This window comes from Vigna angularis, chromosome 1, assembly GCF_016808095.1.
Source record: "Vigna angularis cultivar LongXiaoDou No.4 chromosome 1, ASM1680809v1, whole genome shotgun sequence".
Classification (NCBI taxonomy): domain Eukaryota; kingdom Viridiplantae; phylum Streptophyta; class Magnoliopsida; order Fabales; family Fabaceae; genus Vigna; species Vigna angularis.
This window is the reverse complement of record NC_068970.1, coordinates 9,451,084-9,471,686: the sequence shown is the minus strand read 5'-3', so window position 1 is coordinate 9,471,686 and position 20,603 is coordinate 9,451,084. Positions and strand designations below refer to the sequence as shown.

General features: G+C 34.8%; 3 protein-coding genes across 10 annotated transcripts; all 3 read right to left on the bottom strand.

Annotated features, from left to right (window-relative positions):
- Nucleotides 1-1,384, bottom strand: LOC108331404 (transcription factor MYBS1). Its single transcript, XM_017566055.2, has 2 exons — nucleotides 824-1,384; nucleotides 1-620 (listed from the first exon to the last, which is right to left on the bottom strand). Exons 1-2 carry the CDS (start codon nucleotides 1,246-1,248, stop codon nucleotides 140-142), a joined length of 906 nt encoding a protein of 301 aa, XP_017421544.1. The 5' UTR covers nucleotides 1,249-1,384; the 3' UTR covers nucleotides 1-139.
- Nucleotides 1,385-1,416: 32 nt separating this feature from the next.
- LOC108321274 (uncharacterized) lies at nucleotides 1,417-8,375 on the bottom strand. 8 transcript variants are annotated; one of them, XM_052876622.1, is made up of 5 exons: nucleotides 8,047-8,371; nucleotides 6,035-7,777; nucleotides 5,719-5,911; nucleotides 4,674-4,982; nucleotides 4,265-4,568 (listed from the first exon to the last, which is right to left on the bottom strand). In XM_052876622.1, the coding sequence occupies exons 2-4, from the start codon at nucleotides 7,621-7,623 to the stop codon at nucleotides 4,830-4,832; spliced, it is 1,935 nt and encodes a 644-aa protein (XP_052732582.1). In that variant the 5' UTR covers nucleotides 7,624-7,777; nucleotides 8,047-8,371; the 3' UTR covers nucleotides 4,265-4,568; nucleotides 4,674-4,829. The 8 variants fall into 8 exon arrangements, with proteins under 8 accessions (XP_052732579.1, XP_052732582.1, XP_052732572.1 ...); XM_052876612.1 differs by having other exon boundaries at nucleotides 4,674-4,988; nucleotides 6,035-7,804; nucleotides 8,047-8,367; XM_017552976.2 differs by having other exon boundaries at nucleotides 4,674-4,988; nucleotides 8,047-8,367.
- A 1,821-nt stretch (nucleotides 8,376-10,196) lies between these two features.
- On the bottom strand, nucleotides 10,197-19,581 carry LOC108320936 (uncharacterized). The gene is made up of 14 exons (XM_017552538.2): nucleotides 19,108-19,581; nucleotides 17,736-17,826; nucleotides 17,420-17,504; nucleotides 17,096-17,180; nucleotides 16,705-16,774; nucleotides 15,588-15,657; nucleotides 15,314-15,359; nucleotides 14,957-15,203; nucleotides 14,674-14,879; nucleotides 13,750-13,824; nucleotides 11,552-11,621; nucleotides 11,225-11,305; nucleotides 10,678-10,757; nucleotides 10,197-10,555 (listed from the first exon to the last, which is right to left on the bottom strand). Exons 1-14 carry the CDS (start codon nucleotides 19,221-19,223, stop codon nucleotides 10,477-10,479), a joined length of 1,401 nt encoding a protein of 466 aa, XP_017408027.1. The 5' UTR covers nucleotides 19,224-19,581; the 3' UTR covers nucleotides 10,197-10,476.
- Between the last annotated feature and the right edge of the window lie 1,022 nt (nucleotides 19,582-20,603).

Sequence of the window (20,603 nt, the reverse complement as noted above, 5' to 3'; positions counted from 1 at the left end):
TTCATTCAACAACTTTTCCTTGCTTAAACTGGAGTAGAATTTGACACACCATATTTATGACTTTCCACATAAAGGAGCTTAATTCCATACTAAAAAGAGAAAAAGAAACTAACTACAAGTAAGAAAAGAAAAAGGGTTGTCATTGATGCATTGGTGGTGGTGCCATTGGGTAAGCAAGAGGAAGAACATAAGGTGGATGAGGATGAGCATGTGGATGGGGTCCAGGAGGAAGCATGACAGGAGTTCCAACTGCAGATGCCATGTGCCCTGGAGGAGCAGCAACAGGATGTCCAACTGGTGTTCCATACATGCCTAAACCAGGTGCTATATGGCCCTGCACTCTGTGCTTCAGTGATTGTCCTACACCCATTGTACTTGAAGAAACTGTGCTGCTATGTTGCCCTGTAATCGGTGCTTGATTACTAGCCACATCTCCATTGTTCACACTAGTTATGTCATGAATACTAGACCTTCTTCTGTCCCTATTCATAGAATTCAACCTTATGAAGTACTTCTGTGCATGGCTTGCTACTTGTGTGGGAGTCCTGGATATCACAAAGTTCCTTGAAATGCTTCTCCAGTCTCCTTTTCCAAACTTGTCTAGACCAAGTAAAAATAACCTGAAAAACAAGACATCAAAAAAATCTCTTAACTTGATTCCCATATAACCAATTTTGTGTACATCTAGCTCACTGGAGTTAATTTTGCTTGAATTGAATCAGATAGAATTGATATGAGTGAGTGATGTATGGAGTATGTTATATTAAGATGAGGGAGTTAGCATGAGAGTTAAAGAGTTATGGTAAATGTATTTGGAAAGTACCTGTGCTCCTCCTCAGTCCATGGAATTCCTTTTCTCCTTTCTTGTTCTGATGACCTTGACAAGGCTCCTTTACCAGTACTGTGAGTGGTGGAGTCATGTCCTAATCCAGAAAAACCAGTGGAATAGTTACAATTTGATCTTTTATCTGAACTTGTGGCCTTGGAAGAGCCATGGAAGTCCTTATTTGAAGAGGTGGTTTCCTCAGAAGTATAGTTGGGGAATGGTATGTGACCTGCCTCTATTGCACTTACATCCTCCACTAGAACCTGGTAATGCTGCTTCACTTCTTCCATGCTTTTGCTGGGAACTGCTGAAGCAATTTTCTCCCATTGCTCATTTGAGGCTTCCTCAATCCAATGCATAGCTATGGCATTCTCAAATGCCTTTTCTTCCTCATAGTTCCAAAGGCTTCCACTTGATGACATGGTGGCTCTTTGTTGGATTTGCAATTATGGTTCAGCCTTGAAGGATGAGAATGGTGGAATTGGTAGTAGATGGGTGTGTAAGTCATTCTTTTGGTGTGTGGATTTTGTCTCTATTGAACAAAGTAGCAGAAGGGGTGCGCAGGATAAGGAGAAGAATCACAATGTGTGTATGATAAGAAGTAAAGTGGTATCAAACAATCCATTTCAAGAGGACCACACTCTGTAATTGAAGGGATGTGTTATTTGTCATCTTCATTCACATATATTTTTTTTCTTGTTTGCATATTACTGCAGAAACAACTAACCACAAATTGTAAATCAGTATGAGTAACATACTTACACCTTACAAATATTACAATAATTTTTTATAGGTTTTTTTAGGGGTTGCATAGACAGAAAAAAAAAACTATACTAAAAAAAGAAAATTGAATGATTTTCAATTATCTAAGAAGAAAATAGCACAAAAATGGTGTAAATTTATAATATGTACTGACATTTTTCTGAATGAGTATATAGTAGGCCCAATAGAATTTTCCCCAATACAACCATAATAAAATGGAATCTCGACCATGCCAATGAATAGACATCTAGGCATAAAGACAAGTTCATTAAGGTATGGCTTCTTTTTCCCTTGTTATTCAATCATTTAAGCATGGCTTGTGATTTTTCAACACGTCTAAATTTTTCTTGTCACTTGTTCCTATTTAATTACCGTTTTGAATTGAATTAACAGTGATTTTGTTTGGTTTATCTGATACCACTGAACATAGTAAAACAATTATAGGAGACAGAAGCATACTTTTCAACCTAAAATTCTCCATCAAATACAAGAATTTTGAAATTGAAATCAAATGTGATAGATATCATGCTGCCCTAATGGAAGGTTCACAAATACAAGACACATGCCAGTACACCCAGCAGAATTATAGTATTTGTCCTATTGATAGAGAGAAAAGTAGAGACGTGGCGAATTTTCGACGTCTGCTCTGGGATAATATGAACCACATTTCTTTAGTTTCCTTTTTTCTCAAATAGGAACCTATTCATTCATTCATTCAAATTATGAAAACTAGAACAATACTATCCACATCCACCCACGCACTCATCTCATAAAGTAAACACTTTTCACATCAAAATATATTGTGTAGAGTTTCAAGTTGCAGCTGGGAATAGTATTTCACAACGTCAAGTTGCACCATATCAACCCAAACTTCTAGAACACTATTCTCCCCTTACCCCACTTTTCCATAAGGGGGACTTTTAATTCTTAAAAGATCCACCTTCATGTTCTATGTGTTTGATTAAAGTTCCATTCTATCAATTGATTGTCTTGCAATTTTATACCTCAAATTTGAGGCATTTATGCGCATAGGAAAAAAAATCAGAGATTTTAGTTTGTAATTTCCCTTTAGCGTATGTAAGTTAGAAGTGACATCCTTCAGATACGTCTAAAGGAGTACAATTTTATGGCAAGCAACAACAAAACATTTGCTTATGATTAAGACCTGCTGATGTTACCATATAACTACTTCACTTCTCATTTACTGATGATATAAGTATCTCACTTCTCTTGTAAAATAAAACTGCTACCACACATTGTTTCCTGAGGCAGAACTCGGTTATCTATGATACTGTCCCAAAAGATTGGTCTTGTGTATATATGTAATAGGTCCCATGTTCAAACTTCTACTTTTTTTCTTCAAATAAGATATATGTATAGGTCCCATGTTCAAACTTCTACTTTTTTTTTCTTCAAATAAGATATATGTAAGTATATCTATATGAAATTGATTTTTCTTAATTACTTGAATAAAAGATATTATATTCAAATTTTGGATATTATCCATAGAGAAAATTCATACTGGATAGGACAAACAAAATCAGTGGAGTAAATAGTATATATATATGTTTGAAGTTTAAATTTACTTGAAAGAGAGAATGATTTTATTATTTTCATTCATATCATTACCTCTATTTTACATGTAATTATCTAATTTAAAAAAAATAAAAAATAATATACTAAAAAGTAATCTATAAAATCGTACACCTATTTTTTCTAATTAAGAAGATTATATATATATTTTTTCTAAATAATTTTTTTTTATAAATATTTCCTCTTATTACAACGTATTTTTACTCACTTTTTTTTAGTGAGGTAAACAAATTCTTTTTTTACATTGGAAACACCATTCCCTCTCTCAAAATGGTAGGTTCCACTGAGTTCTGTTGGTAAGAGGGTTTTGATTTTGGTTGGAGCCAGTGACCCTGAAATGGTAAGCATAAACTAAATGCGGTGTGCAACCAACCTTGACTGATGGACAAAAGTGTCAACATCCCAAAACTTTCATGTAACACTGAGCATCAGCTCTCTTTTCATCAACATATGAATCAGACTCCTAATCCTTAGTCACGCCATAAAATTACAATAGGATGTAGCAAATCCAGCATTGAAGTGACAAGTAGATGCAATGGTTGACACAAGTCATAATAATCATAGTGATAATTATGATGATAATAATGATCATAATAAACCATTCTTATCATAATCACTCTATACTGGACTAAAAGCTCTTATTTGTTCACTTTATTTTTTGGACAATATTTTGAAATATAAAATAAAAACAAAGTCAAATATTTCTAATCATTAAAACAGAAAAAAGTGCTCTCAGATTAAACAGGGCATCAACTTCCAGTCTAGCTTCAACTCAGTTTTCTTATGCTACACAGTCCTTGTCCTATTTTTATCAAATATTACTTGATAATCTGAAGCGTTCATACTTGATAATCTGTCTAAGTATGTCCAATGATTAAAATTTTCAAAGGAGGAGAGTTAGACAGATTCCACCTTGTTAAGCTTTTAAAAGTTCCAAAGCCTCTCAGAAGTGATTAATCAGATGTAAATTTTGCATATTATACCTGCCTACGTATTATTAAGATCGTTCTATCAATATTTTGTGTTGCTAAGAAAATGGATGTTGCAAAGTGACTTGCAAATAGCAATTTGACACTGCAAGTGTAAGATACAATCCCTGTAAATGAATCTTTCCTTGAGAGAAAATCCATTGCATAGATTTGAGAGTTTTTTATTTGAAGAGAGCGTGGAATAGAGATCATAACCAAGGGCTAAAACGAAGTGAATAATTTACAGTATTGTCGGTCATAATTAAAACAATATGATGCCACAATTATCACCTACAAAGGCAATACATACAACCTGGCAAGTTTCAAATAAATCAATTTCTATTTGTTTGTCAAGAGCCAAGTTCATATGTCTGCTTCTTGAAGGGGATTTGATCAACCAAAATTCGGTTACCCCATAGCTGTTTATTGAAGAAAAATGATAATCAGGAAACATGTTCTATTGAAAGGAATTGCATGCTCACAAAGTTAAATGGGATGTCTCCAAAAAAAAAAAAAAATCTTACCCCTTGATGTGTCAGGTTACAGAAATTCCCTCAGACAGAGGCAATGACTTCAAGGGTGTATTTGAGGACCATAAGAAGACCACCTGTTTCATGCTTTTTCCATTGACTTGGGCGATGCAGAAGACATGTCCCCAGCTTGTTCACTGGGATGCACTGTCAATTCACAATACGTTGAAGAAGGGATGCCCTTTCTGGATTTGAAAGCATGATTTGTTGCATATCTTTTGTAAGCGCATTGAAAACTGCTTGAAGATCTCTCATTAGTTTCTCACAAGTTGCAGTAGAATCAATACCTCCATTTCCAGGTTGCTGCAGCTGATAATTGCATTTGATTGAGAAATAAAAGCACTGTGTAAGCTTAAACAATCCTATGTTTTACACATGCAATATGCAATAAATAATAATGTACTAGAGGCTTGAGCTTAGCATTGGCATGTCTACCCTATAAAGAAACAAATGATAAGTTTTATTCGGTTCTTCGAAGGAAAACTCAGGAGAGATCTTTGTCAATGGACCACAAGTCAACTACATAACTGAATTTAGCAACATTCTCAATCCAAAACTTTAAAGACAATAAGTTTGTAGAATTTTCTCACTTATATTTTGTTCAACTTGCCTGTTTCTATATAATGTTAGACTCCAAACTCACTCTAACACTGTCTCCCTCAAATAGTTTTTTTACATAACGTGGAACTCCAAATTCATGCCTGAACTCTAACAGTATTTATGATTGTTTCCCAACAATCTCCCAGATAAAATAAGACATATTTAGTTTTCATAACTTCGGTCTTGGTACATTCAATTTGATCATTTACCTCGTTGGATCCCAACAACAAATAAATTGCCAATATGAAAACGGTTCAAGTTCTAATAATTCACTACCAAAACTTGTGACAGAATACATTAGATTAGTTATTGCTTAGCAAATGAAAATAATCATTAATTCAAATAAATGTAGACATCTATTCATTTGGAGAAAGTACCAAAAGACATGAACAATTGGTTATAAACAAAACTGGAGGACCATAGGAGGGTAGGTTACCACCTGCAATTCTCTATGTAGAAGTTTCTCTATAACATTGAAGGAATCCACAATTTCCAACTCAGACATTTTAGATACAAGCTGTTGCATATCAGTTTTCATTCTTGAATGCCTCCACAATCTATCTTGTTCCCGTTCAGCTACAGCACGCCTCCTCTGAAACCAAGGCATGAAGTTGGGTCCATTCAGGAACCGCCTGATAAGAACATTCATACGAACCATAGATAAAAAATCTAATAAGTGAAGTCTGAGGAACTAAAATTTTAGAGGTAGGTAGCAAAAGTTAATATAAAAAACTATTGCAAATAAAATTCATTACCTGTAGAAGTTGAGCCAGTTAGACTTCATTCTCTTCAAAATGAACTTCCCTGGACCTCTGGTTGATAAACTTGAAAGAAATTCATCAGCACTAAATGGAGGCAAAGATGGAGGATCAACATAAGGAGAAGATCCTTCCAATGGAGCTGTGATCCTAAAATATGGACCAAAAGGGGCCAAGAAATTAGTTGTGAGCTCCAAGAAATGCCGCCGTAATATCTCATTGTTAACAACTGACATTGATTCCTCAACTCTTGGTGACATGCCTGCATCTACAAGCCTATTTAAAATAGAGGTTTCGGGCTTAGTTATGGCAGAATATGTAGTCCAAATGGCTTCCTTATGTTCTGTCATGAGACAAAGAGGACCATCTCTCCGCAGCTTAATTGCATTCAGTAAACTTGAAGGAGAAAACTTCTGTAGGCTCTGTAGGGAAAGTTGTTGAAGCCCACCATCAGGTCTACCAGAAACTTTGCCAGCAGAAGACCTAGTTGAAAGGGAAACCCTATTTGAACTAGGATGGAGACTTCCAACTGAAACAATGTGGGGGATTTTCCGGAGAGCCTTAAGGAAGAAAAGATTTGTCACCCCTAAAACCATTGGGGGGAAGGTTTCCCCTTCCCGAATTGAGTTCAAGTGTGAAAACTCAGGATCATGAATGGTAAAATAAGGCCGGAAGTCAACACTACAAAGTAATGGTGCAATCAAACTCACAAGACTGGCAACGGCCTCACAACACTGGGAAGGGGTTGGTGCAATGATCAGAATTGGTTCACCAATGACTAACAACTCCCATAACAACCAAAGCTGCAATAAGATGCCACGGAAAGCACCAAAAATATCTGCATCATGAAAAAGGCCCTGTGGAATAGACTGATTACTAGGAAGTAAAGGTGCCACAGGAGAAGCAGACTCATCAAAAGATAATCCATTTTCCAAAGGCAAGCAGTGAACAGGTGGCAAGTTCACTTTAAGGGTCTCATTCCCAATCGGAAGATCCATTAGCTTTCCAGGAACAGGAGCAGGCCATGCTGAAACATAAGCTGCAATATGCTCCAGTGCTACCTTACCAAAGTCAAAATATAAGGGACCTATAATCTGTAATAAAGGTCTAAACACACTTGAATAAGGACTGTGGGACAAAACAACCACAGACTTCTGCTCCCCTCCTCGCTTTAGCCTCTCATCATGTATCTGTCTATTAAAGACAAAACCATACATGTATTTAGAAACATTAGCACTGCTTGTACTGGATAATTCTTCACCGACATTGTTTTTATTTGGAGAAAAGTCCTTGTCAAGTTCAGTGGATTGAGATTTGAGGTGCCTACGAAATCGGAAAAAGAAGATACAATCATGAATGCTTGAGCGGTTTTGTTGCTGGGAAATGGAATCCGGAAACGAACTATATGCAATCTCCAGCTCTTCATCATTCGTAAGACAGCCAGGCGGATAACATACTTCTACAAGCTGGCCCTGTTCAAGATCAAACCTTATAGCACAAAAGCCAACTATCCATCTCTGTAAAGACTCGGGATCAAGACTGGGAAGAAGTTCTTCTCTGACTTTAAAGGAAGGAGACCTACTCATATCCGATAAAAATACTAATAATGCATACTTTCATTGATCAATATGCCACTGACACCACCTCTGGCAACTACTTCGTGCTAGAAAACCAGCAGCATCTTCATTGATCAAAGAAGTTCAACTCAACTTTACAGATAACTCATAAGCCTGAGGATCACTAACAACAAAGAAGGATGAAGTGTACCTCATCGCATAGAAGAAACCAAGAAAGAAAGATAGCAAAATCAGAAAGTCTAGTTCAAACAACCATGCTCAACTACTTGTGTTACTTTGACTAAGAACCAAACAAGTTTTCAGAACAAAAGCTTAAGCAAGATCTAGAATTATACATAGTTCCCTTCATTTCCTCGGCAATCAAAGCTAGTAACCAAAATCATCGTATGAATGTAACAATTTCAATTTCAACAAGATCCATCAAATGGGTACCTGAAGATAGGAGTCAGGAACCAAGACACAGTTCCTAGCAGGAAACCATCTGGGTCAGCAACAAAAGAAAACCGGATTGATCGAAAATCTCCCAGAAAATCAAACAAAGTTGAGAGCTTTAGGCCCCGTGCTTGGTCCCAGTAACTATGGCTCCAAATTCAACAACTTTCTGTGCTCAGGGCAATGGGTATCCAAATCAATAATGAGTTCCTAAAGAAAAAAGACATATCTGCAACAAATTTTTCATTTGTTGTTAAATAAGTGGAAATAGTATTGCAAGTTGTGTACATATTTGAAATTGAAAATACTGCCCCCTCATCAAAATAAATGATTTTAATATTAAATTATGTTGGGTTGTGAATGAGAGATTTCTCGTTTTATGCAGAACCAACAGAATCATTTGAAAAGTTTTTAGTATGTCTTTATAATTTATAAGTTACAATTATACCTCTGAACTTATGAACTATAATTAAGTTAAATTATTCTACTAATCTTAACAGTTCTCTTGCCTAGTATTCTTTTTGTCTAATTGAGTTATATGCAATTTTGTTGTGAGATTTTGAAATCCTTAAAATTATCACATTATATTTTTAATGATTTCAAACTGCTACAAATTAATCACTCACATTTATGTTTAAAAATCTAATTTGAAAACTGATTTAAAGTATCCCATTCGTCTTAACATAGGTTTGAAGTATTTTACTCCCTTCACTCCACAATATTTTTGTGCACCCCTCAAATTTTTGAAATGACTATTTTACCTTTTGAAAAAGTAACTTCCAGATTATATATTTTGTAAGCTTTGTACAACAAGCTTTCTAGAATTTTAGAACAATAGTTTCAGAACAAAATTTTCAAAACGTGATTTCTGAAGTAAAATTTTTGGAACGTATGAAATGTATTTTGAAATAAATTTTTTGGAATGAAATTTTCAAAAAGAACTTTCTGAAACTCATAAAATGCTTTCAGGAATGAGTTTTCTAAAATACTCAAAACAAAACTTTTTGAAATAAGTTTTTTTTCTGCAGCGGTGTTCTTAAGTAACGGTGCGGCGGTGGTGGAAGTAGTAACAGCGCTGGTGTGATGTGGGCTTTTCCTAATATTATAAGGGTGTAGTTAGTAACTATGGAGTGCAAGAAGCAATAGCCGTATTTGTATGTCTATTTAGATAATAAAATAGGTGAATCAATTGTAACGGTATAACACTTATAAACACTTGTAGAATAGAAGAATAGTTAAAGTAATATAAGCTAAATCAACCGGTTCTAATAAAAAAAATCAACTGATTTTTTATATGCACACTATAGTTTTTCTTTTTTACAGAAAAAAAAATTGGAATTGGTTTGTCACTGCATGGGATCCTGTGGGTTAAATTTTTAAACACTGAAATTTAAAATAAATATCCTTAAGTACCTCTAAAAGTGAAAATTAAAACAGAATAAACTTGTATAGAATTAAAAACCAAATTTTGAGTGAACTAATGAAGAATAACTATTGTAAATTCGTGTAGTTCTAAATTAATTTTAATTTATGAAATAATTACTTTTCTTTTCTTTTAAAAGCGTTTATGGAGAAATTTCTGCAATTATGATAAAGAAACATGGTTGCTGGTCATAAAAAAAGTATTGCTGCACAAAACAATACTCTTTTAGACTTTCTACAAAACCTAATTAACGAGGTTAGAGATATTAATTTAATAAGAAACATTACTTTTCTCCTAAATTTATGCTTGAAAATTATATTTAACATTATTCCTTTTCAAATATTGTATTAGCTTTAATTTTTTATTTTCAAACATTACTTTTCTCATTGTTAATATATTTATTCTTTAATTACTATTATGCGAATAGTCAATATAAGATTCTCAATGTTTTTGTACTGTACAAATCCAAACCACACTTTTAATTTGGTTCTGATAAACAGAACCGGAAAAAGAAATTCTGATTCAAGCAACTAGAAAAGGAGATTGGTGATGAAAATATCAAACTTGCTACGTCATTACAATTCAACATCATGTTTCACAATCACTTCGAGATATCAACATATCGTTTCATGATAGTTACTGAATTACCTGTATTTTCAAACGTTTTCAGGCACGCATTTAACCTTAGAAAATGATTCAAAAGGAAAGAATCGGTGCTCAGCTACTATAATTCAACACTCATCACACTCATTTGTAAAGCCTGTAAAAAGCTAGAGTATATATATACAAATTACAGAAGGGAGTGAATGCAAAACAAATTAAATTCAAAAGTGGGATGCTCTATTCTTCTTCCTATCATTTTGATGTTGTATTAGACAGTGAGCAAGTTGGCGTCCAATATTATCATCGCCAAAACTGTACCAAGGATTGATTCACTCAGTTAAAACATGTTCTCTAGCCCCTTTCTCTATGGTCTCTTAACAAAAAAAAAAGAACCATGTTAACATCTAAACATCATAAACAGGCAGACGCTCGGCAATAGAGTCACGGCAAATCGGGCACTTCTTACACTTCTCTGAGCAAGTGCTGCAATAACACAAATCAAGCATAAGGCCAAAACTATTTTGACCAAGAAAATGGAAGAAAAATAAAATATTATGTAATGATGCATTAAGTGGCCTTATTGACCATCACATATTTGATCTCACCTGCAAAGAACGCGATGCCTGCATGGGAGCAATACAACGTTAATCTCTCCCTCAAAACAAATTCTGCACAACACTTTCTCCTGTTGCACACAACATAAAATTGGTCAAATGAAATTTCAATTGGTCTAACCATGCCAGTGATGACAGCAATCGGAAACTTCATTTTAACCAGTTGAATGGGCTAGAACTCATTGAAAATTGTTGTCACCAAATCAAAACAATGTGAGGTTAGGTACTATATTGGTGCGACTAACACAAACAAACACATAATTGCTGCTTCACTTTTATGACATAGCAATGACAGTATTTGATTATTACGTTCACAGGCTATTCATAGTTCCACTGTATTCAAAAGACTGACAGACATTGATTTACAACATCAGATATCAGAACAGGGTCCATGCATAAACAATATTCTAACTGAATGATACCCGATATATCATTGTCCTTGTGGATGGCCTCTAAATGCATCGTATAAGGAACTTTGGAAATACACAGCATAAGCACACGACTAACTATATTACTCATTTAAGGTTAGCTGTTTTACATTTTGAAGTCTTTCATACTCCTGTTGGCTGAATTTTGTGATTTCAGTCTGTTCACCAAGAGCTGCCTGGAGTCTCCAAACCTGTCATTCGAAAACTATAAGCATCCTAATGAAGGAAATCAGAGTTACAGACTTACTGAGAATTTTTATGCCTAATATTGAACAATGAACATAACATAAGGAAGTAAGACCTAAGCAGATTATAAATTTATATCTATATTATAAAGAACATACCACACAAGGTCATGTTCATCTATACATCTATACACGTAGACCTGAACATACTTCATTATAAATTTATATCTATATTATAAGAATTGCCATTACCTCCTCAGCAAGTTCCTTTTTTGGCATTTTCTTAACAATCTCAGGAGGATAACCACAGAACGTATTATACCTGTTTCAGTACGAAGCCAAATGTACAAAGATCATTAGAAACAACTACAAGATGAACATATAGCAAAAAAATTGAAAATAGCTTAACGTATCTTAATTCACGAGAGAAGAGGTAAAAAGGATGTCTTCATATAGTACTTGTGTTGTAAACAAGCTCAAATGCCAAACAGAAAAAGAATAAGAAAAAGCAGGAACCTATTTTGGTACTTCAAGATTAAACATCAGCTTAATTTGATTATCTTATGTTAAGAGAATCACTTGAGCACTTAATTGATTCATTTATTAAAATTTGGTTTTTACATTAGAATTCCATGCACCCTAAAAATGAAGGGCAGAACTCAAAAAAAGTTAAATAAAATGGTTTAATGTCATTTTAGGTCCCTATTTTCGCCCTGAATTTCAAATAGGCCCTCTTCTTTTTCGACGTCTCAATTGGGTCCTTATTTTTGTAAAATTGAATCAAATAGGGGTTTTCCATCAAATTGAGAAAACGCTGTTAAAGAGGGTAGTACGTGGCATGCTGAGGGTGTTGTTTTAGATGACGTGTCAGTTTATACAAAATTGTGACATGTATTTTGTAATTTTTAAATTAAAAAATTGAGGGTAAATTGGGAAAAAGAAATTAAAGGCTGCTCCTTTCTCTAATTTCAATTGCAGAGAACAATCTGATTTTGAGGTGTTCGCGTTTTTGTTCGTCGCGGTTTGGGTTGCTCCATTGATGGCTTGCGATTTCGATCTCCTTTCCGGCGCGGTGATCTTTCGCGATTAGGGTTTGTGCGGAGGAGTTTTGGGGCTCGCGATGGTGTTGTTTTTGTTTCGTGGTGGTGCGACTCTGGTGCAGAGATCTGGTTCACGTTGTGATGGAGCCTTCACGCGTGGCTCGCGAGGTGGTTCAGTGAGGATGATGCGAGCTCACAATGGTTTTTCCAGTGCTGGTGGCTATTGCGAGATGCATTGGAGGTGAACGGAGGACCGACGAGGTTCTGATGGTGTTCCTGCGGTGGTTGAATGGCGTGGTGGCTGACTATGGATTTAGGGTTTTGGTGGGTTGTTCTGATGTAGTTCATATGGGAAGTCGAAGTCGAAGATGATAATGTGGTTTCTATTTGATGCAGGTTTATGATGCGATGATGGAGGAGATGATGTCGCTAACTGGTGGTTGCAGCGAAGTTCGCAAGGAAGAAGAAAGGGATCTGCGATTTAGGATTACGTGGCAATTGGCATTTTCTGATTTCTGGGTTTGCAGGTGATGAGATGAATGTGCGGCGACCATGGAGGTTGGCGACAACGGCTTGTGGTCCGACGAGGATGATGGTGGCGGCACAACGTGGCTGACGGCGTCATTGGCTAGGTTAGGGAATTAAGGTTTGGCGGCAGCCTGTTATAGGATATTATTAGTAGTCAACCGAACATCGGAATGTAGGAAGACGCCGAGCGGTGAGGGAGAAGAAGAAGGGAAGGGAACCGAACGGCTGAAGGCGGTGAGGCTACCGAGCGAGGTCGAGCAGTGAAGAAGCTGGAGGACACCGAACGGCTGAAGCACGGGGGCCGATCGGTTGAAGATTTTCCAATTTAATTTGATTTTCCAATTCAGCACTTAATTTAATTTGATTTTCCAATTTTGCCCTTACTTAAATTATATTTCCACTCTGTAAACTTCATTTTTTAATTCAAAAATTAAAAAAATACAATTCAGTGACGTTTTTAATGCCACATAATAAAAAATTACAGTGTCAGCATGCCACGAAACACCCAACTTAACGGTGTTTGATCAATTTGACGGAAAGCCTTTATTTGATCCAATTTTACAAAAATAAGGACCAAATTGAGACGCCGAAAAAGAAAGGGACCTATTTGAGATTCTGGACCGAAAATAGGGACCTAAAGTGACATTAAACCAATAAAATAATAACTCTGACCAATAAAAGAATACTTCAATGGAAATTGAGAAAATGGGTAAGTGCGTATCTTTGAAGGACCAAAATGGCACCTTTCTGAAAGTTAAACATTCACAAGCAAGGCACATGAATTATCAAGAGACATTGCACTGAATATGTATGAGAGAGAATATAAAATTCTTTGATGGTATGATACACACCTACGTTTGTAATAAAATGAATGATGCTTACCCAGATGCTCCCTCATGGTATATTCGTGCTTGTTCTTCCCGACTCCCTTCGTCAATTGACCACCAACCCAACAATCTGATGCATCAATTGTCAGAATTTAGATGCAGTGCCAGTACAGTACACGCAAATGGTATATCAACAAGATCACAGCTTCCCTTTTAGAAAACTAACCCCAAATTAGATGTATTACCTCCGATAAAAATAGAGGTAAAAATAATGATAAGTATTCAGATTACTCCCTTGAGGTTTGAGATATTATGCTCATTTTGTGCACTGAACTATCAGAGCATCTTTATGAAATACTTGACCCCAATTTATATTGGATTTGCATTTAATAGTGGCAAAAATAATAATAGATGAAAGACATACATTCAATCTGTGAACCAAACCGATAAGAACATCTAGTTTAGCAAATTCCACATAAAACGTCCCAAATTAAGAAGTGTAGAACAGTCTGTTGCTTCTATTGGTTCAGTACATGCCATATTTTATCTACCAATTAGAGTATTTTTACTCTATCTGATGTACTTTTTACTGTTTCTACCATGTCCAGCGGCAGTATAGCTTTATCCTTTTATTGTTTATCAGTTTGCACTCCCCTGGACTCAAGGTGCTTAAAGAATCACTCTATCTTTGAATTTCGTATTCTTAACATATAACTAAGCTTTTTTATCCAAATTTAACTGAAAACAGCTCATAAATAAAACGCGGTAATCAAGGATTTATTTGATTTGAGGAAAATCAGGGGAAAAGAATTTTATATCACATGTCCCACTCATACCCTGATTGTTAAAATTAGTTATAAATCGGAAAGAGTCAGCAGAATAAAGCTCAGGGAAACAGAATGACAACAATGAAGTCAGACCAAACAACAGAGTTTTAATCTAAAGTTTCCCTAACAAGTCATAAAAGAAAATCAATTACCTGGAACCATGATGCAAGAACCCCAAGCAATCATGAACTCTTGAAGAAAATCTAAAATAAATTCCTGCAGCAGCTCCACTTCGAAGGAGAAGCACAAGTTTCTCCACTAATTTAGATGCAGATAACATTACTCCAGCTCCTTGAAGTAGGAAAAGCGGAGAGAAAATAACTGGAAGTGGTATATATACAGCAGAAGCAGGTGTTCCCTGAAATGAACAACATCTCAGATCTCCAAAAACAATATTCCCAAGGCTGACCAAGCACACAATTCCGTATCATATACCTCTAGATGCATACAGAGAAGAACCTGGAATACAATAATTGGTACTTTCATGAAATGCCCCCCTATCTCTTGAAGGCTACAGATTCTCCCCTCGGATCGATTTTCATCTGTAGAAACCACTAAACCACTGTTCCAGTCAAGATATCTAATAGTAGTTGAAGATGAACTACTGGCTTCTCTTGAATTTCTATGAATTACAGGATTGGACCACTTTGTACATACAAGGAAAGAAAAGCATTCGGCGATACTGCAAAATAATAGATCATAAAACTTTATAAAACCTTCACAGCAGCATTCCAACAAACACAAGCTTAATTATAAAAATGCATGTTAGCACTAAATACGAAAGAAACTTACGCAAAGTTAATAAACAGGTCCCACCAACCGAGAGCACCTACATCACCTGTATTAGACAAGAAAAATGAAGCCAAATTATTTATTTGTATAACTAGGGCCGCCAGGGAAAGTATTGAAGAAGAATATAACAAAACATACTGTACACTACACAGCAGAATAAGACAAATTCCAAAAGGAATCATGAGATTAAACATTGCTACCGTGAGATGAAAAAATAATAATGACAGAATTTATAAAGAATAAGTGAAAGGGAATTTAGAGGGAAAATAGTTACCGCTCATTTTTAGGAGTGTGAAGACTGTTGCAGCAATGAAGAACACCATAGAAATAGCAACCCAAAAGTGCTGCCAAATCAATAACAAGAGTGTAACAAGGCTTTAGCAATTTCAAGTTATAAAATACTTTAATGATAAAATGAGACAATTAAATAGCATACTTGAAGAGACATAACAAACATTACATGATTTCAACTTGACTCAAGCATAAATTGCAATCAAAAGATTTCCTAATTTTAATATTCTTTAACTATTTGGTGCATGTCACAATTAGAGTACTCCACTGAATTTCTGTGGCATGACAAAGATATCCACTCATGTAAACTAATGCAAAAAAAAACCCTTTCTGTTAAACAATTTTAGAGTGCTAAAAAGTAGGATACCTGCAACAATTTATAACACTCAACTACAATTAAGTTTTTCAAAAAGGCAATAGCAGTTTCTCCACTGCACAATAAAATCAAATATTAATAGGGAAGAGCGTGGATACGGAGGTAATTGGTGATGGAATTGATGCTAAATTCACCACAATTTCACTCTTCAAACAATACTTTGAAAACCCACAACTTTCACACATTGTTTCCTGAATCCTTTCCTGATGCATTTTTACTATGGTGTGTATACTTAAATCAATCAGAAATACTGTCACTTTCCCCCATATAATCTATGACATAGACAGTGACAAAACTGTTGTTGAAGACTTGAGCAGCATTAAGTAGGAATCTCAAAGGCCTGAGCACCATTAAGTAGGAAACTTTTTGTTTCCTATTTTTCGAAGAAAAAAAATATTAGTTAAAAAATTGCTCAGCATGAGTACTTGTTGAAAATTCTTTTTAAAAAAAAATATAACTCCTTTCAGTTTTTTAAATCAGAAACCAAAATATTGTTAAGCTGTTTTAGTACTCTACTTTCAGTTATCTATTTCTCATATTCTTCCTTGAACTATCCCCTCTTCTTATCCCGCTCAAACACAACATAAGATTCCTTTGATTTGTATTTTTTAATTAGTTAGTTATATTAGAGAACCCAACAAAACACATGAAAAATATACTGATAAGAAGAAAACACTGCAGCTTATGCCTATTTTTTCTACAAAAAATTGATATAAATCCTTACCGGAAGAGTTTCCCATATTGCCTCGTCACTCAAGTTTTCTTCGTCCCCTGGCATTAGAGCCTTACACATCCTGCACATAAAATACAACATAGTTGGTTACAAATGACAGATGAATATGAGATCCTAAAATGAACGAATCATGCTGAAGGGGTTCACATTAATCTCTCCAGAACAAAGCACATCACATCATAACAAACCCAAATGTGCACATCAATGATTAAGACTTAAAAATTCCAAAGAAGTAAAATATGATGAAGAAATTCACTTAAGTAACTGGTCTACCAGATGTAAAGAATTCACAAAATTACTCATGTCAACATTGATTACTCTAACATTAGAGAACAACCCAAAAAGAAACTATGGTCTATTGGAGCTATTCAAAAGAAGTTACCTGAAATTGTCAATGAGAATAATGATTTCAAATGTTAGTAAGGGAAGAAACACTATCTTTAGATCAACTGCTGCATAGCCAAGATCTGTGTAAGAACAAAATACGTTAGTATAATTGGAGATTTTGCATCAATGTCACCACAGAAATTTAGCTCCTCTATTGCAAAAAAATTCTTTCATTTACAGATGGCAAAATGCCCACGTTCCTATGGTTGGAACTTGTAAACTCCAAGCTAACCATATGAACAACCTGTAACTTAAATAAATATTTATTGAATACGGGAAAATAATTGGAAATTCTAACTACGCCACAATGAAAGCATACCATATATGCTCTCAAGATATATACAAAGGAGCAATTCGAATGCAATAAGCAACGGCGTTGCAACGACGGCATGGCATGGTGCCCACTGTCACAATATAAAAATTCAGTATCGTATTTAGTCGTGTCAACTAGTTAGTTAGACAAGAAAAGGAAAACAAGGAGCACCCCAGTTTGAGTTTGTATACTTTGATAGCAAAAGAACAATACACATATCATGGTTTCAAAGTCAAATGGCTCAATACTCAACTACTACGAGTAAACTAAAACTGAAAATAGAAACTGGCTTAAATTTCAGTTAAGAATGATGATGGCATACATTTCGATTACGTGGAGCAGATGGTGCAGGTAATGAAAACCTTCCTCGAGCCACAACACCATGGAACATCCAAAGAGGTAAAAATACTACCCTGTATATTAAAGGTGAATCAGTCATCAACAGTCACCATCTTCTCAGAACCTTATATACACCACATCTTTCCACACATCATTACGATCATAAAATTTCCATATTAATAAACTTGCCAGCACACCATGGCATACATTTTAGGACACCTTAACCCTTTTTTTCATTTATTTATGATTTTGCTAAAATATTACGAGTTTTAATGGATTTCCACCAAACCAACAACATAATATGTCCTTATACTGCATTTAATAATTTTGGCATTACAAAGCAATCATTTCAATTGAATCCCATAATAACTTCCAGATACTATTAATTTTTTGAAGCACGACATAACCTGATTATATGAAGCCACTTTACAATTCACCACCTATGGAGTCTTTCTAACCTCTCAACCTAAAGGTGGGCACCACTTTCATTAGTCAGGTACTCATTTTCGCAGCTTACTAACTAACACGTAGGCATTATCCCAACTCCAATTGAACCAGAAGCTTGCACACTCCCTGACTATCTTGGTCTACCAATTGTTATTTCACAATACCGAAGAGTACTTATTTTCATTCTAGGCCATTACTTTAGTACACAATCATCTTCTCCCCAATCTCCATTCTACCAGCTCAAACACATCCTACACCAAAGTAGAGATGGAGAAAGGAAACAAACTAACACTGGCAATAACCCCCAAGCACCACCTCTCAGGTAGCAATTATACCATTACAAAAATGGGTTCTACAGCGTCTTATCCTGAGCATAACTCTTGCAAATAATTCCAATAGTTAAAAAAACTGAAAAAAAAAAAACTAGAAAAAACTTTACACAGAACTTCCTCCCATGTCAAAAATCACCAACATTATCACTTTGTACTCTGCACGTGTTTCCAGGAATAGAAATACGTCTTTTTTTAAAAATCAGTTAATAGTAATACTAACACACCCCATATTCTTAGCAAAAAATTCAACCATGCAAAATTTAGGTCAATCATCAGAAGGCAAAACCAAAATCGAGTAATAATTATCACAGAACAAAACAGACAAGGCATTTCATGAGGTCCCAAACCCAAATCTCCAAAGGAATAATAATAGTCATCATAACAGTAATCATAATAATAATAATAATACTAATAATACCAGTAATCATAATAATAATAATATTATTATTATTATTATTATTATTAATAATAAGAATAATATAATAATAATAAAAAAAAAAAAGTAGGCAAATCGAAATTGAAGCGGGAATTAAAAGGGTAGAAGAGAATTGAGGAGTGAGGGGGAGAAAAACCAACCACCAAGAACAAGAGAGATCGTGATCAAGTTTGAGAACGAGGAAGAGAGTGAAGCACAACAGGAAGGTGTGCGCGGCCAGGGCCTGTGCTGAGTTCAACACCCTGCGCCAGCTCATCTTCCCAACCTCCTTCCTTTTCCTTTCTGATCGATTGATATCTTAAAACAAACACCCCACAGAAACCAAATCTCAATCCCAAAACCACAAAAAAACAAACAACCCTCACAGAATTTATGCAAGCACTTGGTGGACACAACAACCCAACAATAAACGAAAAAGCCCTAGCTTTGTTTCCGATGAAAGGAATTTTGTGACTGAGTGAGACACAGTCTAGTAGTGGGATGAATTCCTAAGTTGAAAGATGAAAAAGAAAACTCAAGCCTTCGTTTGGGTCACGATCAAAGAGGAAAGCAAACATTCATCTTCGTTTCAACACAGTTCATTATAACATTTTTCTTAGCACATATAATATTTCATATATAATATATATACTTTTAAGCTAACTTTAATTTCGTTAATCAACGTAGGAAAAATACTGTTTTTTTTAATTTTAAATCATTTAATAGTAATGCTATGATAACATTTACCTAATTTAAATAAATTCCAAAATAAAAACGTTATCAATATTATGAAGACTAAATAGAATGAATCCAAATCCACTCATTTTCTCTTTCTTCATTCTGTTCGTTCTTTTTCATTTAGCCGCTTCTTTTCTTCTGTTCACGTTCCTTATATTTTTAGATTATTTACCAGATTTTTTTCATTATTAGTTTTTTTCAATTATGTTAAATAAATGGAAGTTAAAATATGATGCTAATGTGAAGTAATGAGTGATCTGAATCCGCAATCACACGCTAAGCAAAGTATATTATTATAATAAAGGCTTTTAGGGTTTGTTCACTCTTGTAATTTCCAATAATTACGACATAAAAGACATAAGCAGCTTCTACTGTATCATCCAAAACATGATAACAGATGATATCTGACAGAGTGGTTGGGAATGCAATAGAAGAGGCCAAATGAGACAAAATTCCATGATATCAATAATGTCACAATTTCATGACCCACGAGCTTCCCTTCTAATGTTCATCTTTTTTGTCCTTTTTTTCTTAATTAATCCATTGAAAATCATTGCTGAGATACTTTTAATATCACTCTCATAAAAAAACGATAGAAATAACGCATATGTTCACTTTGTTTAAAATGGTGTAGTTTTTAATTTTGTAAGCTGTATTTTTTTATTTTTTAAAATATATTTTTCAACTCTTTTGTAGAAAGGTATTTTATTTTATTATTCTTTTGGCTTCAAAGTTTTGTTGTAGTTACTTTACACATAACATATTATTATTTATATCGTAGGAATAGAGTATAAAATGCCTTTTGAGTAACCAGAACGGAAGTAGGAAATTAATGCTGGTGAGAATAAAGTAGAGATTTTATTTATTGGGACTTGCATGAATTTTCAATGATGCATTTAAGAAAGAGAGGCACCATTGT